Source organism: Quercus robur, chromosome 3, assembly GCF_932294415.1.
Source record: "Quercus robur chromosome 3, dhQueRobu3.1, whole genome shotgun sequence".
Classification (NCBI taxonomy): Eukaryota; Viridiplantae; Streptophyta; class Magnoliopsida; order Fagales; family Fagaceae; genus Quercus; species Quercus robur.
Window position 1 is genome coordinate 5,070,738 of NC_065536.1, and position 27,606 is coordinate 5,098,343.

General features: G+C 35.5%; 1 protein-coding gene across 1 annotated transcript; it reads left to right on the forward strand.

Annotated features, from left to right (window-relative positions):
* Positions 1 to 11,932: 11,932 nt before the first annotated feature.
* LOC126719123 (uncharacterized) lies at positions 11,933 to 27,469 on the forward strand. Its single transcript, XM_050421711.1, has 3 exons — positions 11,933 to 12,189; positions 12,353 to 12,980; positions 27,354 to 27,469. Exons 2-3 carry the CDS (start codon positions 12,371 to 12,373, stop codon positions 27,467 to 27,469), a joined length of 726 nt encoding a protein of 241 aa, XP_050277668.1. The 5' UTR covers positions 11,933 to 12,189; positions 12,353 to 12,370.
* The last annotated feature ends 137 nt before the right edge of the window (positions 27,470 to 27,606 follow it).

The following is a 27,606-nucleotide window of genomic DNA, read 5'->3' on the forward strand; positions in this document are numbered from 1 at the left end:
CTTTGTAGTGATCTTCATTTGGATTACAAAATCCTAAAAATCTTTGTGAAGTCCATAACTCCATGTACGTATTGTACAATGCATGACACACCTTGCTTTAAGTGAGTGTTTGGGTTCAACGTTTTTTTTTTCTTGCGTTTGCATTTCTAGCGTTCCACGCCTCTTTTTTTTTTTTTTTTTTTTTTTTTTTTTTCATGCGTTTCAACTTTAGGGGACAAAGTGCACTGTTCACATACTGTTCATGTACTGTTTATGCATTGTTCACGAGACCCACAACCACTTTATTCAGGGGAAAAAGTGCACTATTCACACACTGTTCATATACTGTTTATGCACTATTCACGTGACCCACAACCACTTTATTCAGAAAAAAATATTAAAAATAGATCCCACAGCATTATGCACACATTTTAAAATTATTTTACATATTTTTATGTAATTCGAAAATCCTTTGACAAAACGAACTTTACTTGTATTTGGGTAAATCTAAGTAGGTTCATGATGATCATTACAAGTGGTTACATTGAAGACATGAAGATTACTCAAGAACTATTCAAGAAAAGTGCAATCTGCAAGTCTCGATACCTCCTTGATAGAAGCTTGATTTGTTGAGATTCATTAAAGCTCGACACATGTCTCGATCTATTGAGCTTACGAGATTCAGATTATAACCAGCAACGTTTTTATTCTAAAAGGCTATTTGTTTATGAATTTGTATAATCCTTATTGGACTAGGAAAGCCCAAGGTTTGTGTATACCTATTTGGAATAGGAGAGTCCATTGAGCTCCTATTTAAACAAGGAGGTGGAAAAAGAAAAACCTAATCCTAGAGAGCTTCATAAGGTTTTCTTTTTGAAACCCTAGCCTCCTCCTACAGAAGAAAGAGTTCTTACTATGTTTCTTGTACGTCTTTGGGTTCTATAACCAAGCAAAGTCTCTCACACCATCACTAAAGATCTTATTGGTATTTCTATGTGAAGCTGTTGCAAATCAACTACATCAATCAAAGGGTTGTTGTGGAGTTAGTCACATACTGGGATCCGTGCATCATTAGTTAATCACGTACTAGAATTCGTGCATTGAACGAAAAAATTGCCGGTACAATACAAGTCCAATTGGGTATTGGAGTAAGAGTTCAACTGTAAATTGGTATTTTGGGATAGGCCAAAGGGTTTGGTAAGATTCCTTATACTTGTAACCGCTTGTGATTGATAATAGTGGATTCTTGGGAGTGGTGGCCTTAAAATCACCCGATAGGGTTTTACCTTGGTGGTTTTCCCCATTCGTAACCAAATCACCTGTCAAATTTATTTTCTGCTGCATTTAGATAATTTGGTGATTTGTTTGTGCTGCCACACTATTGCATGAAATTTGATCTAATTAATTAACTTGGGTAATCAATTAATTAATTGCAAGGGGTCAATTCATTTTAACCCAACATTTTTGCTTCCTAAGTAGCTTGTTTTTTCCTCAGTCAATAGAGAAGAAGAATGAACTGATTGATAGCTAAGCCCTACTTGGTCTAGCCAGATTTAACTGATTGTAGGTCTTCAGAATTTGAAAGGAAAAGGCTTTAAAGCTAACTTTTGCAAGTTGGTAAGGATAAAATTGGAGTGAGAGGAATGCTGTCAGTATGAGGAAAGCTTTATCTAGATCATTACAATTTACATGGGAGGCTGCGTGTGTTTTTAGCCTTGTTGCTTCGCCTTTGTTATGTGTGCTTGTGTGCATTTTATATTTATTTTTTTTATGCTGTCGTTGGTTCATCAAAAAAAGACATCAAAATATGTCTTACCTTTTTTGAATCTTTGACTGAATAAGTTTAGGGACACAATTTTAGAGAAATGCTATATTTTTCCTTTTATAACACTTTCACAATAAATTTTAGGTGGTAGTAAACTTACTTTTAGGGGGAAAGAAAAGTGTTTTCAGTGGTGGGTTCATATTAAATCAATAACAACCTGTCACCTAATATTTGTTATGAAAGTATTGTATATAGTCTGTATTTTTAGGTTGGAAACCATGAACAAATTATAACCTTTAGAACTTAGTTTGTGTGGTTGTTTAGTCTAGAAATATTCAGTTAAATGAAGTTCAGCATAGTTGAAGACTCAAGAAATCAGAAAAAGCATGTGCATTTTCGTTTCACTTATCTCGACCGATCGAGATGCACATCTTGGTTAATCGAGTTTCGTGCTAGATTTCAGATTTTACTTTTTTCTTAGCCGTTTGATTTAGGGTTTTGATGGATCTTAAGTATATATAAATACAAACCCTAGAGCACGTTTTTACATATTCAAGAGGGGAGTGTTATGTACGCATCTAGAGATTTTCCATACCCTTTTGGAGCTACAGCTGGAGACCTTGTTCAAACAACAAATCCAGTTATAAAGTAAAGTTGCCGCATTCAGTCAACCATAGTTGTTGATCTAAATTTTTGAGTGGAGATCTCAAAGTTACAAATTGGAGAATTTGTGTTGCTTATCCAAATCTTTGAATGGAGATTTCAAAGTTACAATAAGGAGAGTTTGTATGCAATAGTTTTATAGTAGAAGAGTCAGTGGATACGGAGCTACGTGTGGTCACGCCAATAAGTACTACATGAGGTAGCAGTAGAATTAGGTTAAATTTGTTGTATAAACTTCGATTATATTAGTGAAATGTTGCCTTGAAGATTTTTTAAGTTAAATCCTCCCTAGGTTTTTTACTTTGAAACCACCATTTCAAAGTTTATTTGAAATGTTGCCTTAGTGTTCATGTGATTTGTGCTTGTTTGATGATTAATTGAATCAGGTCTATTGCATAATCAATTTAATTAATTATTTGGCTAAGAGTTGATTACATCTGAGACAACTGAGGTCTAAAATCCTAACATATTGTGAAATTCTACACTCTTGATAGGCCACATTTATTCTGATCATATGTCTGATTTCTATCAAACCTAATTAGAGTAATTATTTTTTAATATTTTAATGAAAGTGATTTAACGTTTGAGTGACCTAAATAAGCCTAGTTAACTTGTTCTTTTTGGTAATTTGGGAACCTGTTTGTTTGTTTAGACCTTTTAACGCAGATTGTTTAACCTAATATATTAGCCAAATGATTATTAAGGTTAATTATGAGATCTAGGTTAAACAAAGAGAAATCATATCACGCAGTGTGGAAAAATAAATAAGACAACGATATGATTACCCAGGGAAATCAATGAAAAGAATCATTTCAAGGTAAAAACTTGGGGAGGATTTGACCTAGCTATTCTCAAGATAAAACAAATTCACTATAAGAGAATTGAAGTTTTTACAAAAGATTTAACCCTAAATCTATTGCTAACTTGTGTAGCAACTTACTGACACGATCACATGCAAGTTTCGAATCCACGAACTCCTTCTCTCTTGGATTTGCAGAGCACAAACTCCCACGCTTATGACTTTGAGATTCCACTCATAGGTTTTAGATTACAGCTTGTTGATCTTGTAGCAATTAGATTCCACTAGCACTTGATTATAGATCTTGTTCTGGTAGACACTTATAGAGTTAGAAGGTACAGAATCTCTCAGACCTCATAGGAGTAACTCACAAGTCTTCCAAGAGTCTACAAAACGTAGTTAAGGTTTTCCTTTATACTTAGAAGCGTTGGACTGAAACCCTAAACGTTTTTGCAAGCCTGGGCCGTATTTAAAATTTTGCAAAAATTATTTTCTGCAATTTTCGATTGGTCGAGCCTGATCTTTCGATCGATCGAGCTTCACAGAAAATGACTCTTTTTTCTGCTGATTGAATATTCTTAAGACTTGACTTGAAACACTTTGAGCAATGTCTAACACCTATCCTAGACATGTTTTTGTTCTCAGTTTGCCAACATAAACAAACTGAGACTTTAAACATTTAATCCTAAATCTTTAGAACCTAATAGAACCATTTATAATATATGTGCTTGTTTATATATACATATACATATACCTATACATATACATATACAAATATCAAAGAAATTTGACTTTTTGTTGACTATATTAAATTTATTCTTATAAACTTTTGAGACTTCACAATTTTACACATTATTATTTCAATGTATATATAATTGAAATTGAAATTTATTCTATATTTAAATTTTTTTTTATAGGATTCTATAGTAAAGTCCTTCGTTAAAATCACAGCACATTATATTTTCTTTAAATTATAAATATATAGTTTTATATATAAACCTAATTATGATAAATGCTTAATTATTTTCATATAAAAATTAAGCATAATAATACTTATTAATTGTTATCATAACTATCAAATTTTTATATTTAGAAAAATATGAAAGTGAGAAAAAATTATATCATGTATAAATTTTGTGTGCATTGTATTGTAGGTGTACTACAACTTTTATCATCTAGAACTCACAAACTGATGTGTTACCAACAATTAAAATAAATTTTAAACATTCATTCATCAGGTGGTTAATGTTTACCAATAATATACATTGTCATATTAGTTTGTAAATATTACATCATTTTTTTTTTGAAAGTAAATATGACATAATAGTTCAAACTTGTAATATATTTTGCATTTTTATAAGAATAAATTCACAATTTTCACACATAACCTTGCATTAAAATTAGTTATTGCTGGCGGGTTCCAGTTAGCTCAACTGGTAAAGTCTCTGATGCTTGTATAAGAGATCTGGGGTTCAATCCCCGCCTACACCAAAACTGATTGGTGTCTTGGTCTGATAATAAAGAGTTATTATTAGGAGCGGACGCCATAGGTTGAAACTCTCTCTCAAAAAAAAAAAAAAAAAAAATTAGTAATTGCTGCAAAATGGGCCGTGGAAACCCACTTAAGGCTTGGCCATAACGATTAATGAAAACCTATGAATTTTCACTAATTATAAAATATCATGTCAAATATTCCCTTATAACTTATGGAGGAAGAGATTTCACTGAAAATCACAACTATTGAAGAATGAAGATGATGATTGATTTGTGTTGCCTTGGCTAGTTAGCTTAGACCATTATTGGTCATTTTTTATAGACTTTATGGTATTATGTATCTAGTCCAAAGTCGCAATTGAGTTTTGTTTATGTGTTTGTTTGTTTTTTTTTTTTTTTTTTTTTAGAAGGTTGTTTATGTGTTTGTTGTTATTTGGATTTAATGGTATTATGCATGTTATTTGATTTGGACTTTATATTATGATTCATGTATTACATTTCGACTTTAATTAATGAATTTTGTATTGAATTTTGATGTATTTGTAGATGTGGACTAATTTATGGTATTAGTAGATGAGTTTTCCAGTCGGTGATTGTGTGAATATTAATTGGAAAAGGATTTTTTTTTCCTTCTAATAGATAAATTTTTGATGCTATGCAATGGATTGTGAATATTTATGCAATGAGTTTTGTAGTATATTTATACTTGTATCAGACCATTTAAGGTTATTTTTTAAAGTCCAAAATCTAATAATTTGTTCCAAATTGGTTAATTTTAATATTTGAGGAAAAAAAAAAAAAAAAACCCCCAAAACTGATTGGAAAAAATCCCAAAAATAAAGCCCAAATCTGGTTCCAAGTTGATATTTGGATGAGTGTGTGTGTGGTGAGGGGTGTTGTTTCAGAAGTCCTTTTTTTTAGGGGGCTAGTGGGGGTTGGTTTATTTTGGCTGTTTTTGGTGCATTTAATTATCATTACCCAAATGTTATTTTCTCTGTTTAGTCGCTAGGGTGGGGTGTTGTTAAGTGAGAGGGTATGGATTTGGATAAGAAATGGGTGGGTGAGGGGTGTTGTTTCAGAAGTCCTTTTTTAGGGGGGGGGGGGGGGGGGGGGGTTGGGGGGTTTATTTTGGCTATTTTTGGTGCATTTAATTATCCTTACCCAAATGTTATTTTCTCTATTTGGGTTAAGGGTTTGGATAAGAAATGTGTGGTGAGAGGTGTTGTTTTAGAAGTCCTTTATTTATTTATTTATTTTTTTTGGGGATGGGGGGGGGGGGGTGTTAATTTTGGCTGTTTTTGGTGCATTTAACTATCCTTACTTTTTTTTTGGCTGTCTTATCGGCTTTTGATTCATAAATGGTTTATTTTGGACTTTTTTTTGTTAGGGTTTTTGTTCTGCTTCTAGATTTTACTGATGGCTTTAGTTTTCTTTCTCTTGTTTCACTTTTCAATGATTACATGTATTTTACTTTTGATTATTACATTCATTTAATTACCTCTGATTGGTTTATTAGATTTGTCGTTTGATATGATTTTTTTTAGTACGTCCTTCTACTTGAATTGTAATTTCTGTTTTTTTTTTTTTCTTAACAAATTTTTCAAGAAAATTACACTTTATTATCTTAAACTTTACACTTAGTTATGGTGATTCAATAAAATGTTTCTTAAAATAATTTCTAAACCAATGCCCTTAGGGTATTTATTAACATTTTCTTATTAACAATTTGCCCTAAGAATACCCGTTATCATGACCCTTATGTTGTTAATTTTTTGGATAAGTAGATAAACTAGGGAGTTGAGGCAGTTGAATGTTGATCCACACACATTTTTATAGCTGGGACTGGGCTAACATTTCAACAAACTGGAATTAAATTTTTAAAAAGTTTTCAAGGCACTGATTAATGGCATTATTGTAATAAATGAGACTCCACATTTTCCCTTCTTTTCCAACTGCCAAATTGCACCTTTAGTCCTTTTCATCAAAGATCTATTACATCATTGGTTGCGCACTCCCCACAACCATTGTATTCTACCCAAATTGGTGACTCAACGAGGTGGTGGGTGGGTCTGAACTGTGAATTAGTGGGGTTGGGCTTTTAATACTCTTATCTGATTGAATTTTGATGAATTTGATTGTCCTTACACATGTTATTTTCTCTATGTTTTCATCTTTTAATTAATATTTGGACTTTTTTGGTTATGGTTTTTGTTGATTCTAGGATTTACTGATGGCTTTGGTTTTACTTTCTATTTTTTCAATTTTCAATGATTGCTTGTTTTTTACATTTGATTATTACATTCATTTAATTACCGTACCGCTGGTGTGCAATTGTCGTTTCATATTTGCTTTCTTCTTCTTGTTTTTTGGATAAGTTGACAACCATGGTGTGCAATTTTGAGACTTTATTGACCTCTTATGGCACTTCCAATTCGTTCAAAATGTGGGTAATGAGATATTGGAATTGGTTTTCACTATTGCATAGAGCATTTGGTTTAACCGAAATTCTGTTTGACAAGGGAAGATTAGATAATCTGCTGCTGTGATTCTGCACAAGGCGAGGATGTTGCTTGAGGAGTTTCAAAAAGCCAACTACCAACCCTCAAAACATATAGTGAAGGATAGTGAACAGTGGACTAACCCGACTCCACCGTGGTACAAGATTAACGTGGATTGCGCAACTTTTCAATCCCAACAGGCTTCGAGTGTAGGGGCCATCATTAGGGACCATGGTGGACTGGTATAGCAGCGGCATTGAGCAAGAAACTGTACTTCTCTCTGGGTTCATTGAAGGTCGAAGCAAAGGCTCTGGAGGGGCCGTGGATTGTGCTTGGGACGTTGGTATAAGGGATGCACACTTTAAGTGTAACTAAAAATTGGTTGTAGATGCAGTGCTAGGTGTGAGCAGCCCTCAAGTGTCTATCTCAAACATCATCACAGGTATTTCTTTAGGACCATGCAGATTTTACATGTAAAGCAAACAGGAAATAGGCCAGCAAACAAGTTGGCTCAGTATGCCAAGGGTATTGATAGCTATGTAATTTGGATAGAGTAAAATCCGAATTTTATTGAGTCTACTTTGACTCAAGATGTATCGCTTTTATTTTCTTCTTAATAAAGTTGCAGTTATTATTATTTTTTTTATTATTGAAAGTTGCAGTCTTTTCATTTTAAAAAATGTAATATTAATTGTGGGTCCAAATAAGTAAACTCAATGTATTAGAGGCCTAAGGTGGAAAACTTTATTGGGTTTTTTTCATACTCAATATTATTACTTACTATTTATTTGACCAAAAATTCTTAGATACTCTTGGAGCATGGAGAAATGGTGTTCCCTCCTCTCACATTTATGATAGACCTCACCATAAATGTGAAAAGAGAATACTATTCTCCGTATTCTGAAAGTATCTAAGAATTACTCTTATTTGACATATATATTGTTGTATTAAAATTGTTCTTCTTTTTTGGATGTAAAATTACTAATTAATAAAGGGAAATGCTAATGACTGCCCTTAGGGCACTGGTTAATAATCAATTTAAAGAAAATTTTTATGGAAAATGAAAAAAAAAAAAAGTAATTAATATTTTGACAGTTTTTTTCATTTCCCATAAAAGTGATATTAAAATTTTCCTAAAATGGATTATTAATGAGTGCACCCTTAACATGACCCATTAATAAATACCCATTGGTTTTGGAAATATAAAAGTTGCCAAAAAATTAATTGTTTTATCATATTTCAATAAAAGTAATTAATATTTTGGTATCTTTTTTTTTTATTTTCCATAAAAGTGATATTAAAACTTTCTTAAAATAGATTGTTAACTATTGTCATAAAGATACTCGTTAGCATAACCCTTTTAAAAATAGTTACTAAACTAATATTTTTAGGGTATTTATTAACATTTTCTTATTAACAATTTATTCTAAGATCATTAGTTAACATCACTCTTAACAAGGAAATTTTTTTGGATAAGTGGATAAAGTAGGCAGTGGAGGCAGTTGAATGTTGATCCACAGACATTTATGGCTGGGCCTAGGCTAACACTTCAACAAACTGGAATTTAATTTTTAAAAAGTTTTCAACGCACTGATTAATGGAATTATTGTAATAAATGAGACTCCACATTTTCCATAGGTCTTAAAGGCGCACTGCTTAGGAATTTAATCCCAACTGCCAAATTGCACCTTTATTCCTTTTCCTCAAAGATCATTGGTTGTGCATTTACTCCCCACAGTCGTTGTATCCCACCCAACTCGGTGGCTTGACGATGTGGTGGGTTGGTGTCAACTGTAAATTAGTGGGGTTGGGCTTTTAATACTCCTATCTGATTGAATTTTGATGAATTTGATGGTCGTTACGCAAATGTTATTTTCTCTATGATGTCATCTTTTAATTAATATTTGGACTTTTTTGGTTGTGGTTTTGTTCTGATTCTAGGTTTTACTGATGGCTTTGGTTTTACTTTCTCTTTTTTCAATTTTCAATGATTGCTTGTTTTTTACATCTGATTATTACACTCAAATAATTACCGTACCGCTGATTGGTTTACTACATTTGTCGTTCCATATTGCTTTTTTGATGTTGTTTTAAATATTAGTGTACAATATAACTGCTTCTACTTGCATAAATTGGGAAAGTACAAGAAATTAAGAAACATCTATTTGTCTTCTTTATTTCATTCTTTTGGTTAAAATAAAGGAAGTTGTGTTCTAGTACTTTCATTTGCATGTAGTAATGTACTTGTGTGCTAGCTAGATGCTTAAGAGCAAAAGGAGTATCGAGAAATGTCTACAACTTGAATTGAGGATATTGAGTGATATACGTCACTTGCGTCTGCTTTTCCAACTACCAGTACTCATGCGAGTCATGTCCGGCATGTATATCCACAAATGTTATGGGGAAATTTTAGTTAAAAATGCAGCTTAAGTAATATACCCCTCAAATTTTCCCATCAAGATGTACATTAATTATATGATATACACCTACTTTATGATTTTCATAAAGTTAAGCAAGCCCCTTATAATATTAGGTAGCAAAACTATATTTGCTCATTAATGTCAGTTATTTAAATGACTTTTACCAATTACAAAAAAGTAAATAGTGTGATATATAATATGCCTTACTTCTTTTTTTTGGTTAAGAAAGTATAATATGCCTTGTGTGTACGTTCATCTTCCTTTAATTATTGACCGTTGAACAGCAGCTTGATTAATTAATTCTTTGCAAATTATTCAGGGTAAGTAGAAATCATCACAGCACATAGGAAGACACAGCAGATCAAGGCAGACTTAGCAAATTTGCTCATGGAGGCGGCTGGAAGTACCAATGCAGTAGGGAGAAAATGCAAGTCATCATGAGGCCGGGTTTGTATTCTGATGGTGGAAGTGACTTTAGGAATGAAGCTTTAAATGATGAAAGTAATTTTGCACTCAGGGGAGTTGGTTGATGCTAGCGCTCCTGTAAATAGTAAATAGGAGAGAGTCAAATATGCTACACAAATTCAAGCTGCCTATGCCATTGGCTGGACTACAGAGTTTTGGTGGACCTCAGGTGATCATCTCATCAGCGAGGGTTCTTGGTTAGGAAACAACAATCATAGCTTGATACATTAGTTGAGTGTGAAATCGGGTGTGTCTCCGAACATGTTGAACAAAAAATAGAGGCTACCGTTGGATGCCAAGTCCAAAAGAATGATGGGAAGAGGTATCCTCTTGAAAAATAATAAAAGTAGGGAGGATATTAACCATTAGTGACTACAATAGAAGGAGAAGTTGCTTGAATGTGATAATCAAAGATAAGTTTTGACCGGTAATCATAATTTTGGTTGGATAGGCTGTGCTTGTCTTTAAGGAAAGCTTAACTTAGGGTGTTTGGTCGTGGGTAAACATTTTGACGTCCTGGAACAAAATTTAGGCCACTTTATTATTTTAGTCATGCTAAGTATAATTTGTCTATGGGTTTTGTTTTGTGGAATTTTGCTCCACATGTTGTACAAAATCTTGTTATCTAGTCTTGATTAGCATCAATGCAAGATTATGCTCAATTTTTGGTGCTGGAAAGAGCAGGACTAATACAGCTGTTGAGGTTGAAAATGTTGGAAAATATATCACTTTTGATGATTTCCCTAGTAAGGTAAATACAACACTAACTACAAAGGTAAATTCAACTCTAAAGTCCGAAGATAAAAGAAAAATCTAATTCAAAGGAACCTAAATTTTAGTAATTTTAATGGACTGTATAAGTGCTTCTACTTGCATAAATGGGAAAGTAAAATAAATATAATCTCACCATTGAAGATTGAGAGGACCTAGTGAAATCAATACAAAAAATATTTTTTGGGTCTAGTTAATGGGTGTTCTTAGGACATATGTTAATGAATAATTTTAGAAAAATTTTAATATCACTTTTATAGAAAATATAAAAAGCTGTTAAAAAATCAATTTTTTTCTTTTCTTAAAATATTTTTCTAAAAATACTTTTTTTAACCAATATCCTTAGGATATGTGTTAATTTTCCCTGTACTTTTTTAACTCTCTATAATTGTAATGCTCTCTCTCTCTCTCTCTCTCTCTCTCTCTCTCTCTCTCTCTCTCTCTCTCTCTCTCTCTAAGCTTGCATGTGCCATGTGCTGATTCTCTCTTTGTATATGGTATGGCGTAAAAAAAAGGAAAGATCAACTTTAGGCAGTGGTATACCATGCATCATATGCATGTTTCCTCCCTCTCATGTGTGGGGTCCTCTCTCAAAGCTTGCATGTGCCATGTGCTGATTCTCTCTTTGTATATGGTATGGCGTAAAAAAAAGGAAAGATCAACTTTAGGCAGTGGTATACCATGCATCATATGCATGTTTCCTCCCTCTCATGTGTGGGGTCCGGAAGACATGCATCCAATGCTGTATTTTCTCAGACTTTAGGTGGCCTGTGCAACATCCTCGAAAATGAGCTAATGTCACATCTAGGCTGGACCAAGTAATGTGCTGTGCACCCATCACTTTCTGAGTATTGGTGAAATAAATGAGCCATGCGTTTCAGACGTGGGGTTGGTTTATTTTTCCTTTCTAAAATTGGCTCGCTAACCCCTTCTTTTTGCCTAATTAGTTATTCATCTCTCTCTTTTTTTGTCCCCTTCTCAGCTTCTACTTATGGCTTTTTCTTTCCCACCTGCCTTCACCTCACACGTTCTTTTCCTTATCTTCTTCTCCTTATTTTTCCCCCCCATTTAGAGTCTTGTTAACATTTCACCATTATTTATACTCTCTTTTCCCCTCTCAAATCCGCACTCCACCTCAATACTCACACTTCTTCCTTACTTCTTCATTCTTACAAACCACTCCTCACTCTTAGACTATTACCACCCAATTCAGTGATTGTACGTACCTCAGAATCATTTGACTTTCTTTGTTCATACTTGTTTGTTTTGTTAGAAAATCCACGGGTCTCCTTCATTTCGTTTGTCACCCTTACACTCCCGCTGTGCAAAGAAAAGGTTGCTATTTCTTTGCTCCTTTTGTTTTCCTTGCAAGACGTTGGTTTTGTGTTAGGGATGTTTGGAAAATTTAAGTATTACCTAGTTTTATTAGCCTTTTTTAAAAAGCAAAAAAAATAAATAAAACAGTATTAGCTAGTAATTTTTTTTCCCACATTGCTAGACAGATTAATAACCGGCTATGGAAGAAGGAAGGCAATATAGAATGAATCCGGAAGTGTTCCAAGCTGCTTCCACTGGTGACTCAAATTTCTTTAAGGAGTTGGCAGATTCCAATAGTAGTACCTTTCTCCAAGTGACAATCGGGAAGAACACTGTTCTTCATGTTGCACTGCAATTCAAAGAAATTGACGCAGCAAAAAACATAGTTAATTTAAGTCCAAAGCTTGTGTATGAAACAAACTCCAAAGGCAATACTCCGCTACATGTTGCTGCAAGCGTAGGAGATTCTTCAATGGTAAAGCTTCTAATAGACCAGGCCAAAAAACTGGATGTTGAAACAGGTGGCCGACAGCAACTTCTGAGCATGGTGAATCAAGATGCGGATACTGCCTTGCATGTTGCTGTGCGATATGGTAACTTTGACGTTGTGAAAGAACTAATTAATGAGAAGGATCCAGCAGAACTGGTTAAGCAGGTAAACAAAGTTGGGGAATCCGCACTGTTCCTCGCTGTGGATAAACAACATTACGAGATGGCTTCTCATATCCTAAGTAATGATGGAGACTGCTCCTACGCTGGAAGGGATGGCATGAATGTCCTGCATGCACTCGTCATTCACACAAGTACTTGTAAGTGCTGCCCCTTTTCTGCTCCTTAAATATATGAGCGGATCTTATAATTTGAAGTATTAACTGTGGTTTTTATTTTTTACCTACTTATTTTATAGATACACTTTCTAACAGGTTTTTTATCTTTTTTCTATCCCATTAAAATTTTATTTCTTCATTATTTTTTTAATCTTCCTTCATCTATTCATAATTGTTATATTTTTCAAATTCTCAACATCTATATTTTTTAATCTTTCAACGGATATATTTTTAAATTTTCCAATAATGTTTCTTTAACAAATATCATTGAGCACTTGTTACAATGATATATTGAATTATAAGATCGTCTAATTTTAATGATAAATGTTATGTTTACAACATTTTTATAATAATTTCACAAAAAAAAATCGTATGGGGTAAGTTGTTACTAGTTTTAATTTGAACCTACTATTGAAATTATTTTTTTACTTATCAATATTAGCTAATAACAATCTGTCACTTATAATTTATTATAAAAATATTGTGATAACATTTCTTAATAATTTTGATTTCTTATTCTTTATTTTATTTTTTTTCATCCATACGTTGTTTCTTCTTCTTGTTGTTGTACTCCTAACATTACATAGTTAATTTCTCACCACATACCTCTTGCTTAACTTTACAACTCCACGGACCATCACAGACCAAAGTTCTTAATATGAAAAATCTCATTTGAGAGATCTTCTTCTTCTTCTTCTTCTTCTTCTTCTTCTTCTTGTACTCCTAACATTACATAGTTAATTTCTCACAATATGAAAAATCTCATTTGAGAGATCTTCTTCTTCTTCTTCTTGTACTCCTAACATTACATAGTTAATTTCTCACCACATACCTCTTGCTTAACTTTACAACTCCACGGACCATCACAGACTTCTTCTTCTTCTTCTTCTTCTTGTACTCCTAACATTACATAGTTAATTTCTCACCACATACCTCTTGCTTAACTTTACAACTCCACGGACCATCACAGACCAAAGTTCTTAATATGAAAAATCTCATTTGAGAGATCTTCTTCTTCTTCTTCTTCTTCTTCTTGTACTCCTAACATTACATAGTTAATTTCTCACCACATACCTCTTGCTTAACTTTACAACTCCACGGACCATCACAGACCAAAGTTCTTAATATGAAAAATCTCATTTGAGAGAGAGAGATAGAGAGAGAGCGAGCTGTTGGAGAGCAAAAATCATCTGGGTCTCTCTCTTTTCTCTTCTTTCTTTTATTTTTCTAATTTCATTTGGTTTATGAGAAATATTGTTTTTGTGTTTGGGTCTCTCTCTTTTCTCTTCTTTCTTTTATTTTTCTAATTTCATTTGGTTTATGAGAAATATTGTTTTTGTGTTTGGATTATGTTCTATGTATTGGAGTCATTGTGATAAAGAAGAAAGAAAGAGACTGAGGAAGAAAGAGAAATGGAGGAAAGAGGAAAAAAAATCAGTTTTTATTCAATCGAGGGATTATTTTAAGGAATAATAATGTTTAGAGTTGTTACAGTAATTGCTATTGTGTTCTCTTCTTCAAGAGAGCTGTTGTAACAACTAAAAAAGAAAATTAGAGTTGGAAAGGCTGTTAGAGGCTTTTTTTGTGTGTTTACACTCCAGAATTAGCTTTAGAGAGTCTATTGGAAATGCTCTAAGTAGTGTTTATTATGCATACATGGCCAAAAAGCAACTTAATGCTAATTATTAGCGTGTCAGTCTTTACTATTTTTAATTTGAAAATAGTGATAAAAAATGCTAGGATTATACAAACTTATATAATTTTTGCTAGCGAGTTGTGAGCGGTGGGTCTATGTGGGTCCACTTCTTCATCACTCACAACTTATTATATGACAAATTGTGATAAAAGTTGTATAAATCGTATTGTAATTTTTTATGGTTCGAAAAACACACACAAAAAAAAGATAGAATATTCATTATATTGTGTTTATTTGTTATTTTTTTTTATATATTAATAAGTCATGTTGTAATTTTTTATGGTCAAAATTTCACTTATAGTTCACATTTAATGATTTTTGGTAACATGAGGGATTATGCCAATTTTTGTTTCTACTTATAAAATGACTAAATTATTACAATTTTAAGACATATATTAACTATTTATACATTTAAAATTTCATATTTTAACTTTAAATAAAACAAAATTATGAAATTTTTTTTTGAGAAAAATGTAAGAAAATTTTATTGAACTAAATCATATTGATATACATCATTCAAATCACTAAGCAAATCTTCTACCTATACATCAATGTTTGTAAATAAAATTGCTCTCTAACTAAGGCCCTTCTAACACGCTGGAACTGATAAAACTGGAAAGTGGCCCCTAGATTTCGACTCTCTTCAACAACATGACCATACAATGTGCTGCATCGGCCTGGATATCCTTCAAAGCTTGGATAACCCGTAAACTGTCACCCTCTATGACCATGATGAACAAGCTTAACCCCTTAGCAAAAACCACAGATTGTTTTGCTGCCAAAGCTTCTACCAACTCCACTGATTGAGCCATCACAATCTTCTGGCTCAGTGCTACAATAACACTCCCAATGTGATCTCGGTACACCACACCTATACCTGCACATCCCGAGTTCTCAATAAAAGCCATATCGAAGTTAGCCTTATAACAATGCTCCGGTGGTAGGGACCAGCGGACTAGGGGAAGACGAACACCTACTCTGGGAGCTTGTTTGTGCACGTCGAGAAACTCCATAATTAGTACCTCGGCTCTATCGCCAATCTCATGATGCAGACAGGTTGGTTAATCTCTCTCAGTCGATTTCGCTGCTACGATAAACACCAAGCTATAATAGAAAATAGAGCCACATGATGCGCAGAACCTTTTTGTAGCACCGCCTCCAGGAGATCCATAAAACTCCTGAAATGTTTTTGGAAGAAAGAAGCAAAACTAGGATTTGACTTCCATACAGACTGAGCATGCTAACATAACCATAGACTATGCAGGAGAGTTTCTTGATGATCATCACAAAGAGCACAAGTTTCATGCAACGAATATGTTGAGCCTTCAAATTTTGCTTTGTGGGGAGTGAGTCTTTTGCTGCACGCTAGATAAAATGGCGAATTAAATTAGGTGCCTGAATCTTCCAAATGCTCTTCCAAACACTTTAGGGACTAGCCAAAGAGAAGGAGCTTGGATTGGTGTTAGAAATACAGAATAATTGTATTGTATTTCATTAGTAATAGAATATACATAAGAGCTTTTATATAGGAGGCAGAGTATGCAGTACAAGTAAGTGTGCTATATAAGTAAACAAGGTGGGACTAAAGCCCACATACTCTAATACACGTAAACAGCCCCCCTCAAACTCAAGGCGGATGTGAGACCAACTTGAGGTTGTCAACCAAAGTGCGAAGACGTCCCTTAGGATGTGACTTGGTGAAGATATCTGCAAGTTGATCTTTAGAAGAAACTGAGATCAGCTTAAGAGCACCATGGACAAGATGATAACGGATAAAATGACAATCGATCTCGATGTGTTTAGTCCATTCATGGAAGACATCATTGTGAGCAATATGAATGACACTCTGGTTGTCACAATAAAGAGGAGTAGTGGAGGATGTGGATACACCTAAGTCTTTGAGAAGCTACCATAGCCAAAAAAGCTTAGATGTGGTATCAACAAGGGCACGATATTCTGCTTTAGTACTGGAGCGGGCCACATGAGTTTGTTTCTTACTTCACCAAGAAATCAGAGAAGAACCAAGAAGAAAGCAATAACCAGTGGTGGACCTGCGATCAGTGGGATCTTCTGCCCAATCAGCATCAGAAAATGCACGGAGAACAAGAGGAGACTGAACAGAGTAGAAAAGACCATGGAAGAGAGTGCCCTTTAGGTATCGAAGAATGCGCAGAACAGCAGCATAGTGAGTCGATCATGGAGCAGATAGATACTGACTCACCTGGTGAACAACATAGGAAATGTCTAGACGAGTGACAATGAGATAAACTAGGATGCCAACCAAGCGTCTGTAAAGAGAGGGATTAGACAACGGTTTCCCCCCTGACGAAGTCAGATGCGCATTAAGCTCAACTGGAGTGTCAACAGTCTTGCTATCAGTGAGTCTAGCTCGAGATAAGAGTTCAGAGGCATACTTGGCTTGAGTAATATAAAGTTCATCTGTAGAATGAGTGAGTTCAAGACCCAAGAAGTAGTTGAGATGGCCAAGATCTTTCCTCTCAAACTGCTGACTGAGAAAATCCTTGAGTTCTTGAATGCCACTGAGGTCATCACCAGTTATGATCATATCATCCATATACAGGAGAAGTAAAATAATGCCTTTGCCAGTACGACGAAGAAATAAGGCAGAATCATAATGACTGACCATGTAACCTAAGCGAGAGATGGTAGAGCTGAATTTGGCAAACCAAGCTCGTGGAGCTTGTTTAAGACCATAAAGAGCACGCCAAAGGTAACAAACCTTATTTGATTCAACAGAGAGACCAGAAGGAGGTTGCATATAAACTTCTTCACTTAAATCCCCATTAAGGAATGCATTTTTGACATCCATCTGAAAAAGATCCCATTTTCTGGCAGCAACAACAGCTAAGAGAGCTCGAACAGATGAGATACGAGCAACCGGAGCAAAGGTCTCTTCATAATCAATCCCATACTCCTATGCAAAACCTTTTGCAACAAGACGAGCTTTGTAGCGCTCAATGGACCTATCAGAGCGAGTCTTAATCTTGTAGATCCACTTACAACTAACCACAGATTTCTCAAGAATGAGAGTTATCAAATCCCAAGTATGTGTTTTAGATAATGCATCAAGTTCCTCTTTCATTGCAATCTGCCATAAAGGGTCAGTGGAAGCCTCACGATAGGTGTGAGACTTATGCAGTGTAGCAAGGGCAGTGTAACAATGATAATCAAGTAAATGTGTAGGAATGGATCTTACCCGAGTTGAGTGACGAGGTGGAATGTCTTGTGCAAGATCTTCAGGCGGAGCAGGAGCAGGAGACTCAAGCTCAGGGTTGGGTAGCTCGTCTTCAACCTGTGCATCTTCCATCTGTTCATTAAAGGATGAACTTGGAAAGGGATCAAAGGTATCTGGTGGTTGGACAGAGAAGTCTATAGGAGGATCAGGAGCAGTTACAGAAGGAATATGTGCCTCATCTGGAAAAAGATCTAAAACAGAGGAGGAAGATAGGGAGGCACGGAAGTGAGAAAGCTCGACAAAGGAGCGATGTTTCCAAAAGACAACATTGCGGGAGATACGAAGACGATGAGAGACAGGATCATAACACCGATACCCCTTTTGAGTTTCGCCATAGCCAAGAAAACAACAAAACCTTGACTGAGGCTCAAGTTTGTTATGCTCATGTGACTGAAGAAGAACGAAATAAGCAGAACCGAAGGAGCGAAGGTGGTGATAGTTTGGAGGTGACCCAAAAAGGTGCTCATATGGAGTTTGATTTTGAATAACAGGACTTGAATGCGATTAATAGCATGAACAGCATGAATGGCAGTTTCACCCCAAAAAGGAGCAGGAATTTTGGCAAAGAGAAGAAGAGCACGAACAGTGTCAAGAATATGACGAAGTTTTCGTTTGGCTCTACCATTTTGCTAAGAGGTACCTGGACAAGTTAGTTGATAACAGTGCCATAGGAATACAAAACAGCTTGGAAAGCATATTGAATGTACTCAAGAGCATTATCAGATCGAAAAATTTTGATACGTTTTGAAAATTGAGTTTCAACCATTTTCGCAAAATTAGAATATACTTGCAATAACTCAGAACGATGTTTCATATTAAAAATCCAGCTACAGCGAGAGTAATCATCAACAAAGACAACAAAATATCGAGACCCACCAATAATAGAGACAGAGGAAGGCCCCCAAACATCAGAATAAATAAGGTCAAAGATATCAGTGGATATTGATTCACTAGTATTGAAAGGCAAAACTGGTTGTTTTCCTAACTTACATGAAACACAATTAAAATTTTCTGTAGACACTGAACCTAACAAACCTCTAGAAGCCAATTGTTGTACATGAGAGGAAGATGCGTGACCAAGTCGAGCATGCCAAAGTGCAAGGGAAGGAGTAGAAGAAACTGCAGCAGCTACAACAACAGAAACAGGAGCAACAAGTGGAAGACGAAGGTTGTCCACAGGAAACATACGCCCAACTCTGGGACCGGTCCCAAGCTCCTGTCCCATCCTTGGATCCTGCATAATACACCCAGAATAATCAAAGATAATGCGATAACCTAACTCAGCTAATTGGCCCACAAAAAATAAATTGTAAGAAAGGTCAGGAACGTTAAAGGCACTAGGAACCGAGAGATTGAAGGTTGAAACGGAACCTATATTATGACCAGACATAGTGGAACCATTTGCTGTGTGAATATTAAGAGGGTGTGGTGCAGGTTTAAGTTCAGAAAATAAGGACGAATGAGGAGTCATGTGATTGCAACAAGCAAAATCCATAAGCCAAGAGGAAGGAGACATACCATATAAAGTTGAGAGAGAAGAGGAATAAGATGCATTACCAACCATACGAATGTCATTGGTGATGATGTTTTTAAGGTCATCTGTGGACATGGTGAAAGTGCGTCCTGAAGACTTAAACTGTGCAGAGACGGGAGCCATTGGTTGGACACTCTCAGTGTTAGCAACAGTAGTAGCGAAAATTGACACAGCTGATTTGTTGCAATGATAGCAAGTCTCAATATTGTGGCCAAAACGTTTGCAAAAACTGCAAAGACGTTTGCTGGATTGTTAGCGACGATTATTGCAATAACAAGAAGACCTGTCCTTATTTTTCATTTAGAAGCAAAATATGCAAAAATGGACTGCAAAAATGAAATCTACGCGAAAACTGGGTAAGGAGGACCTGGACAGCAAAAGTTAACCCTCGAGAAAAGTCAACGGTCAAAGTCAATGGTCAACGGTCAAGACGTCACAGGATGACGTGGCGATGACGTCAGCAGATGAGTGGATGCTTACGCAGCTAGGGCTGACGTGGCATTGGTGATGACGTCAGCGGACAGGTTCCGGCGCGTGGCAGCGAGTGGCAGCACGTGGCGGCGCGTGGAGGCGCGTGCTAGTGATGCCGAGAATTCTGGTGGCGTGTGGAGGCGCGTGGAAGGTCCGATGAAGACGAAATTTTCACAGAAAGGCAGATTGGAGAGATTACTTTCCAATGATGCTATCTATGGTATGATCGGAGAAGCGGAAGCGATGGTGGCAGCAAGGCAGTGGTCTTTGATGTACTGGAGTCACGGTGGAGGTAGCGGTGCTGCTCACAAAAACGGCTGCAGATGACATCCAAGAAGACAAGACTGCTTAAGAGCGGCACACCAAAGGATTAAAGCAAGGGCTTTGATACCATGTTAGAAATACAGAATAATTGTATTGTATTTCATTAGTAATAGAATATACATAAGTGCCTTTATATAGGAGGCAGAGTGTGCAGTACAAGTAAGTGTGCTATACAAGTAAACAAGGTGGGTCTAAAGCCCACATACCCTAATACACGTTAACAATTGGTATTGGCCTCTACAGTGGCCAACAAGCAATAAGCACTCTGAACACTATAATGACCATCTGGAGTCAAAGGCCAAACCAAATGATCCTCATCACAAGCCTCACTCATATGAATTCTACTAAACATCTCAGCCTCCCATGGGTAGAAAGTGCTCTCCAATCTTCTAGGATCTCAAATTCTAGAGTTTGTATAAAATAAATCACTAGCCCGACATTCTGTGGAGTTAGCTCTAGGTGACACAATCTTACTATAAGTGGAATTAGGAGGCCATCTATGATTCCAAACATCTATCAATTGTCCATTCCCTACCTGCCATATAGCACCTTTCTCAAGAACTTTATGATCTTGCAAAATACTCCTCCATGCAAAAGCGCACTTTAGATGGATTGGAGCATCAAGAATACTCCCATCAAGACAATACTTTGCACTAAAAACTTTATAAAGGAGCGTATCTTTTTGGTGAACCAGTCTCCAAACCTATTTAGCAAGTATGGCATTGTTAAACTTCTGAATATCTTGAAAACCCATTCCCCCCCCCCCCACCCAGTGATGTCAAGGAACACAAAGAGCTCCATTTGACCAGTGAGTCTTATTTGGATCTCCTTGATCCTACCAAAATTTTCGAATCATTGTTTCTATGTCTTTACACAAATTAACCGATAATTTGAACACACTTATTGAATAAGCAGGGAAAGACTAAACAACTGCCTTGATCATGACCTCCTTGCCAGCTTGTGATATAAGCTTTTCCTTCCACCCTTGTATTCTTGCCCAAATCCTCTCTTTAACTTGAGTGAAGCATGCTTTCTTTTCTCTACCAATAAACGAAGGAAGCCCCAAAATATTTTTCGTAATGTTGTATTGTTGGAACTTTTAGAGACACTTTAATCGCTTCCTAAGTTCATTCATCCATGTTCCTATAAAAAAAATAAGGTGGTTTTCTCCTTGTTTTTCATTCAACCTGAAGCCACTTCATAATAAGCTAACAACTCTTGAATTTTCTCACATTCCTCCAAGGTAGATTTGCAAAACAACAAATAGTCATTTGCAAAAAAGAGATGAGTAAGCTTCAGCCTATTTCTACATATGGAAAAACCCTGAATTTCCCCCTCTGCTACTGCTTTCCTGAAAATAGCATTTAACACCTCCGCACAAAAAAGGAATAAATAAGGCAAAAGAGGATCATCCCGCGTTAATCTCCTTGTTGGAGAAATCATACCTTCAGTTCTCCATTCATAAGCATGGAATAAGACACTGTGGTAATATATTCCATTATCAAAGCCACCAAAGAATCTTAAAAGGCCAACTTCAAAAGAATTTTTTCAAGGAAAATCCACTTCACCTTATCATACGCTTTGCTCATATCCAATTTAAGAGCCATAAAACCTTTCTTTCCTAAACAATTGGTCTTCATATGATGCAAGGATTCAAAAACTATTAAAATATTATCAGTAATCAATCTATCAACAGTAAAGGCAGTATGAGTTTTTGAGATAATAGAATTAAGCAATGGCTTAAGGCTATTAGCAATCACTTTACTAAAAATCGTATGGATCACATTACAGAGACTAATAGGTCTAAACTCAGAAACTTTTTCTGGATTATGGACTTTAGGAATTAAAGTGATAAAGGTGTGGTTTATAGATTTCAAGAGAGCGCTTGAATTTAAACTTGATAACATAGCCTGAGTAACATTCATACCTACATCAGTCCAGTAAGTCTGATAAAATAAAGGAGGCATCCCACAGGGGCTTGGAGCCTTTAAAGGGGTCGTCTCCTTGATTGCTGCATCCACCTCATCAGTTGTGTAAGGCCAAGCCAAATTTGCCCTCATGTCATTGTTTACCATTGCTTGAACTCCATCCAAAATACGCTCGAAATCAAGTGGATTTGAAAAGGTGAAAAGTTGAGTATAAAAATTAGTCAACAAACCCGAAAACACCTCCTCCTCCTCATGCCATGCGCCATTGTCATCTTCCATCCCCTTGATAAAGTTTTTCCTCTTTCTTTAGGTTGCTGACCCATGGAAAAAATTTGTATTTTGATCCCCACTCTACATCCATTGAATCCGAGATCGTTGATGCCACATCTTTTCTTCCCTATCGTATAAACCATTCAACTCAGCTTTTAAGCAAGTCACCTCATGATAAACCCCTAATTTGATTGAATCCTTCTTAGTCCTCCACAACTGATCCTTGGTTTTCTTTCTATTTTTCTATACATTCCTGAAATGGTTCCGACTCCAAGCTTTCAACATTCTCTTACCCTTCTTTAGTTTCTTTGTTGCAGTGTACATAGGAGTACCATTAGGAACAATCCCAAGCTTTTATAATATATCTCTACTACCTAAATCTGTCAACCACATCGCCTTGAATCGGAAAGGCTTACTTCTCCATTTCTAACTTTCCCCGTTAACATCAAGTGACAAGATAATCAGGTGATGGTTCGAAGTAAAATAGTTTAGGTGCCTTACCTTATCCCTAGGAAATTTTGTAAACCACTCATAATTTGCAACTCCTCGATCTAGCCTTTCCCAAATCAACTCACCCCTTCGGCGCTCGTGCTAAGTAGAATCCAGTCTTGAATACCCTAAGTCTACAAAACCACACTAGTCTAGCATATCTCTAAACATCTGCATCAAATTATGAGCTTGTGGGATCATGTGCTTGTACAATGCTGATAAACTCCTAAATTGCATGGTGGTTCCCAAGTCCCTTGCAGTTCCAGGCTAATAGATTCATTGATGTTAGTAGGTCTAGACACCAACCTCCACTATTGAATCTATGTTATATGTTGCCCTTCTCTTCTTACAGCTATCATCTTCCTCCCTTTCCTCATCTGGTTCTCACATCAATCTTTTAGCCAACAAAGACTTCTTCACTACAATAGGCTTCTTTACAAGACTCTGTTTGCATGCTACATGAGGAATTTTAGGTCATAAATCCCTTTCTTTAGTTTTCACTGTAGGATTCTTACTAGGCCCATTTTGCAAAAATAATTTCTTTAGGAATTGGGCTGAGCCCACCACCCTAGAGCCTACCAAACCTGATTGTTGATCAGAATTCATAGATGGTAATCCCTCCACTCTACCCTCCTTGTTATTATCATACTTCACTAGCTCCCCATCAATTTCCGCCAATTGTACTTGAAAATCCTGAACTTGACTTTCCTTAATTGAATTGGTATCCAATAAGTGGGGAATAAATCTCCAAAGAATCTGGCCTTTCCTCTCCCGCATCCTATGGGAAAAAACTTTCCATAAATTGATTGCCCTGGATAATTGCCGCCACACTTCCCTCTTCCTTGGAGCCCCTCCGCCCCTCGTCCGGTATGGGCACCGTATCAGTACCTTCTGGTGCTGAATCTGTATTAGTATTCCCCCTGTCATGATTCATTCCCAAATCAGCCTTGGTACTGGTGTTATTGTCTTCATCCCCACTATCCTCATCCTTAAGACCTGTAACTCGAATAACTGTCCTTCGTGAAGGATTAGGGGGTGCTAACACGCAGCCACGAGCCAAACTGTTGATCCCCCTATTTCATAGCCCCCATACTGTTTAGCCAAGGATGGCAATCCCTATCACTGTGAGTAAATCTCCCACACCAGTAACATATGTTTTGCAATCTCTTATATTTGAAACTTGCCCAGCTTTTTTTACCATTCCTCCAAGCAATCTTTCAACCTCTGCTTAAAGGCTTTGAGACGTCAATAACCACCATAACTCTCATAAAATTACATTTCTCACGATCTCCACTATTCGTCTCACTTTCATCCACGTTACCTACTACCAAAGCAATATCCTTTGCCACTATCACAATTAAACTTCCAATAAGGAGGTTGTGTACTTGAACCCAAAGACTAGTTTTGTCAAGGACAAGACTCCTAACATCTGCATGCGCCATAACCCTCTTCAACGCCACCAGATGTTTATCAAAAGCCATTGTGTCTCCTTTCATAACTCTATCCACATTCAATGCATCCACAAAAGTGATCAGAACCCTATGATTCCCCATGTCTTTCACTTTAAACCCCTTCCCTGTACGCCACATCAACTTGAATGTTTAAGCAATTGCCTTCATACTCAATACTCTCCTAGTGAAGAATCTGGCTGCAAGAAAGTATTCCTCTTTGATCCCGCTATCCTGAACTAAGTATTTACTTCCCTCAAACTCTGATAGTGAAAATTGTTAAGTTCTAAGACTTTAGGAACTAATGTATTAAAAGTTCAATTAGTAATATGTTGGCAAACCATGATCAAAACATAGAGTCTAGGTTTTGGCTTGCTCGAAGTGTGTTTAATTTTAAAATTGGAATCAAGAGATTGTAGAAATTATTTGACAAAATCTGCGAGGCTCGATTGATCGATCGAATCTCGTGCAAATTTATTTTTCTGCAGAATTTCCAATTCAGCCCAAGCCGGTTTGACATGTAGGGTTTTGTGTTTTACTCTAAGTATAAAAGGAAAACCCTAATTGCGTTTTAGAAGGTTTTTAGAAAGTTGTGTGTTGAATCTTCTGTGAGATCTAGAGGTGTTTACCTTCATACACACACATAGAATTGTTAAGATCAAGATTCGTGTCAAGAACTTGATAATCTCTTTAGTTGCTGCATAAAGAACTTTAAAGAAGATCTGAAATCTTTGAGTGGAGTCTCAAAGTCACAAGTAAAACTTGTGGTTGCAATAGATCAAAGAAAGAAGTAGTCCGTAGACTCAGAGTTGTCACGTGGTCGTGGTAGTAAGTTTTCTATTCGAGGTAGCAATAGGATATTAGTGGTCTAAGTTTTTTTTGTAAAAACTTCAATTCTTTCATAGTGGATCCGCTTTACCTTAAGGATAGTTAGGTTAAAACATTCTCAGGTTTTTTACCGGTTAGGTTTTCCTGGGTTATCATATCGTTGTTTTCTTTATTTTCCGCATTGTTTACATGATATGATTTTATTGTGTTAACCTAGAATTGAATAATTTATCTAAGTAATCTCTTGGCTAAATAACTAGGTTAAACAACCTATGTCAAAGGATCTAAAAATGTACAAAAACTTCTCCCACATAGCAGACAAGTTGGGTTTTCCAAGGTTATCATATTGTTGTGTTCTTTATTTTTCCGCATTTTTACATGATATGATTTTATTGTGTTAACCTAGAATTGAATAATTTATCTAAGTAATCTCTTGGCTAAATAACTAGGTTAAACAACTTGTGTTAAGGGGCTAAAAATGTACAAAAACTTCTCCCACATAGCAGACAAGTTATCCATTCCGACTCACGTACTAAGGATGATTTTCACTTGTTCTGCACAAGAAAAAGAGAGAAAACTCTACGCCTCACTCGAAAGTAGGCACAATTTTCTACTAGCTGCTAGGGTTTTGAAAGAGCCCTAGGTTAGAGAAACTTTAAGAGATAAGAAATATAAAATCAAATAATGCTGCAAATTTGTAATTTATTATATAATTAGTACATAAATAATTTTAAAATCACACTCATATTTTACTATTTTTTTTTTTTGTAGCTCTTGACACTTTTGAAAGAAAATATTTTTTTTTCCCTCTTAAATGAAACTTTTTTTTTTTTTTTTTTAACTTCTGAACTTAAAAACATTGGTCAATAGGAAATATTTTATTTTTTTTTCAATAAATTTTGGCATATAAAAAATAATGTTAACAAAATCCAGACAATAAGTATTTTAAATTAAAAATAATAAAAAAGGGATATAATAAGGGTATTTTTGGTGGAGCCGGGGTTCAATTGGCCCTCTCATTGCCCTTGTAATATATATATATATATATATATATATATAGTGAGAAGAGTGCCCTTGTGATGTTTGATCAAGAGAGAATGAGAACGTCATTAAGAGAGAATGGTTTTTTTTTTTTTTTTTTTTTTTTTGGTATCGATATCATTCGGTTTGAATTGGGGACAGAAATGGGTTTGGGTCTAGCATTGCATGTGTAAATTTTTTATATAAATAATAGCTTGTTATGGAACACCCTTTCCAAATAACAATAAATATCAAAAAAATTAGTTAGTTGTCACGTTTCAAAACAATGCTGAAAAGTAGCATCTCGAGTGTCTAAAACTCGAGTTCCAAGAAAAAACTTGGGTTTTTAAGTCTTGTGAAAAATGCCGCTATAGGGCTTAAAAACGCCACTATAGGGCTCCCTAAACCTGGTACGAGGTGATCATACTTATAAAAAAAATTTTGCAGGAAAACGCCGCTATAGGGATTCAAAATGTCACTATAGGGATTAAAAATGCCACTATAGGGCTCCCTGAAGTGTGGGGTGATCATATAAAAAAAATTTATAAGGAAACGCCGCTATAGAGCTTTAAAACGTCACTATAGGACTTAAAAACGCCACTATAGGAACTCGAGTTTCTAAAACTCGAGATCTATGTAGCAATTTTTAGCCAACTTAGTAGTCCACGACAACTGCAAAGCGAGTTTATAAAACTCGATTTTTAATTAAATCTCGAGTTTTTAAAACTCGAGATGTTACTTTTCTTAAAACTTTAAAACGGTTCTTAACTTACTACTTTGAATTTCTATTAACAGCTATTCTGCACATTCCCTCCCTATTATGTCAAAAAGGAATTGTCACTCAGTGTTCCATTAAACACATAATATATTTTACGTCTAACAAGCGAACTTTAGGAACTAAGATTATATAATGGTCAAAAAAATTTAAAAAGAAACTCTTTAGAAGAAATCACATTTATCCTTATCTACAACTTCTAAAGTTTAATTTTTTTAATGCGAATTTAATTTTAAAGTGCATTGTTTCGCTGGAGTGTTTAAAACTTATTTCTCCGGTATGATTATTTTCATTGCTTTTGATTTATCCAATGCAGACAGTGAGAAGGATGATTTGCTGCTCCAAAGTAACATGAAGAAATACGGACGTGCAGGTCCTGCAGGACAATCTAGGACCCGTTTGATGCGTGTTGTCCCTTCTGTATGTATTTAAACAACAATTTTCAGTTTTTTTGAAAATATGTGTGGGTAAAAAGTGTGTGAAAATACGTATAATGTTGTTTAAAAACTGAAAACGTGTGTTTAAAATGGTGTACCAAACAGGGCCTAGGATTTCCTTGTTTCCTTCTG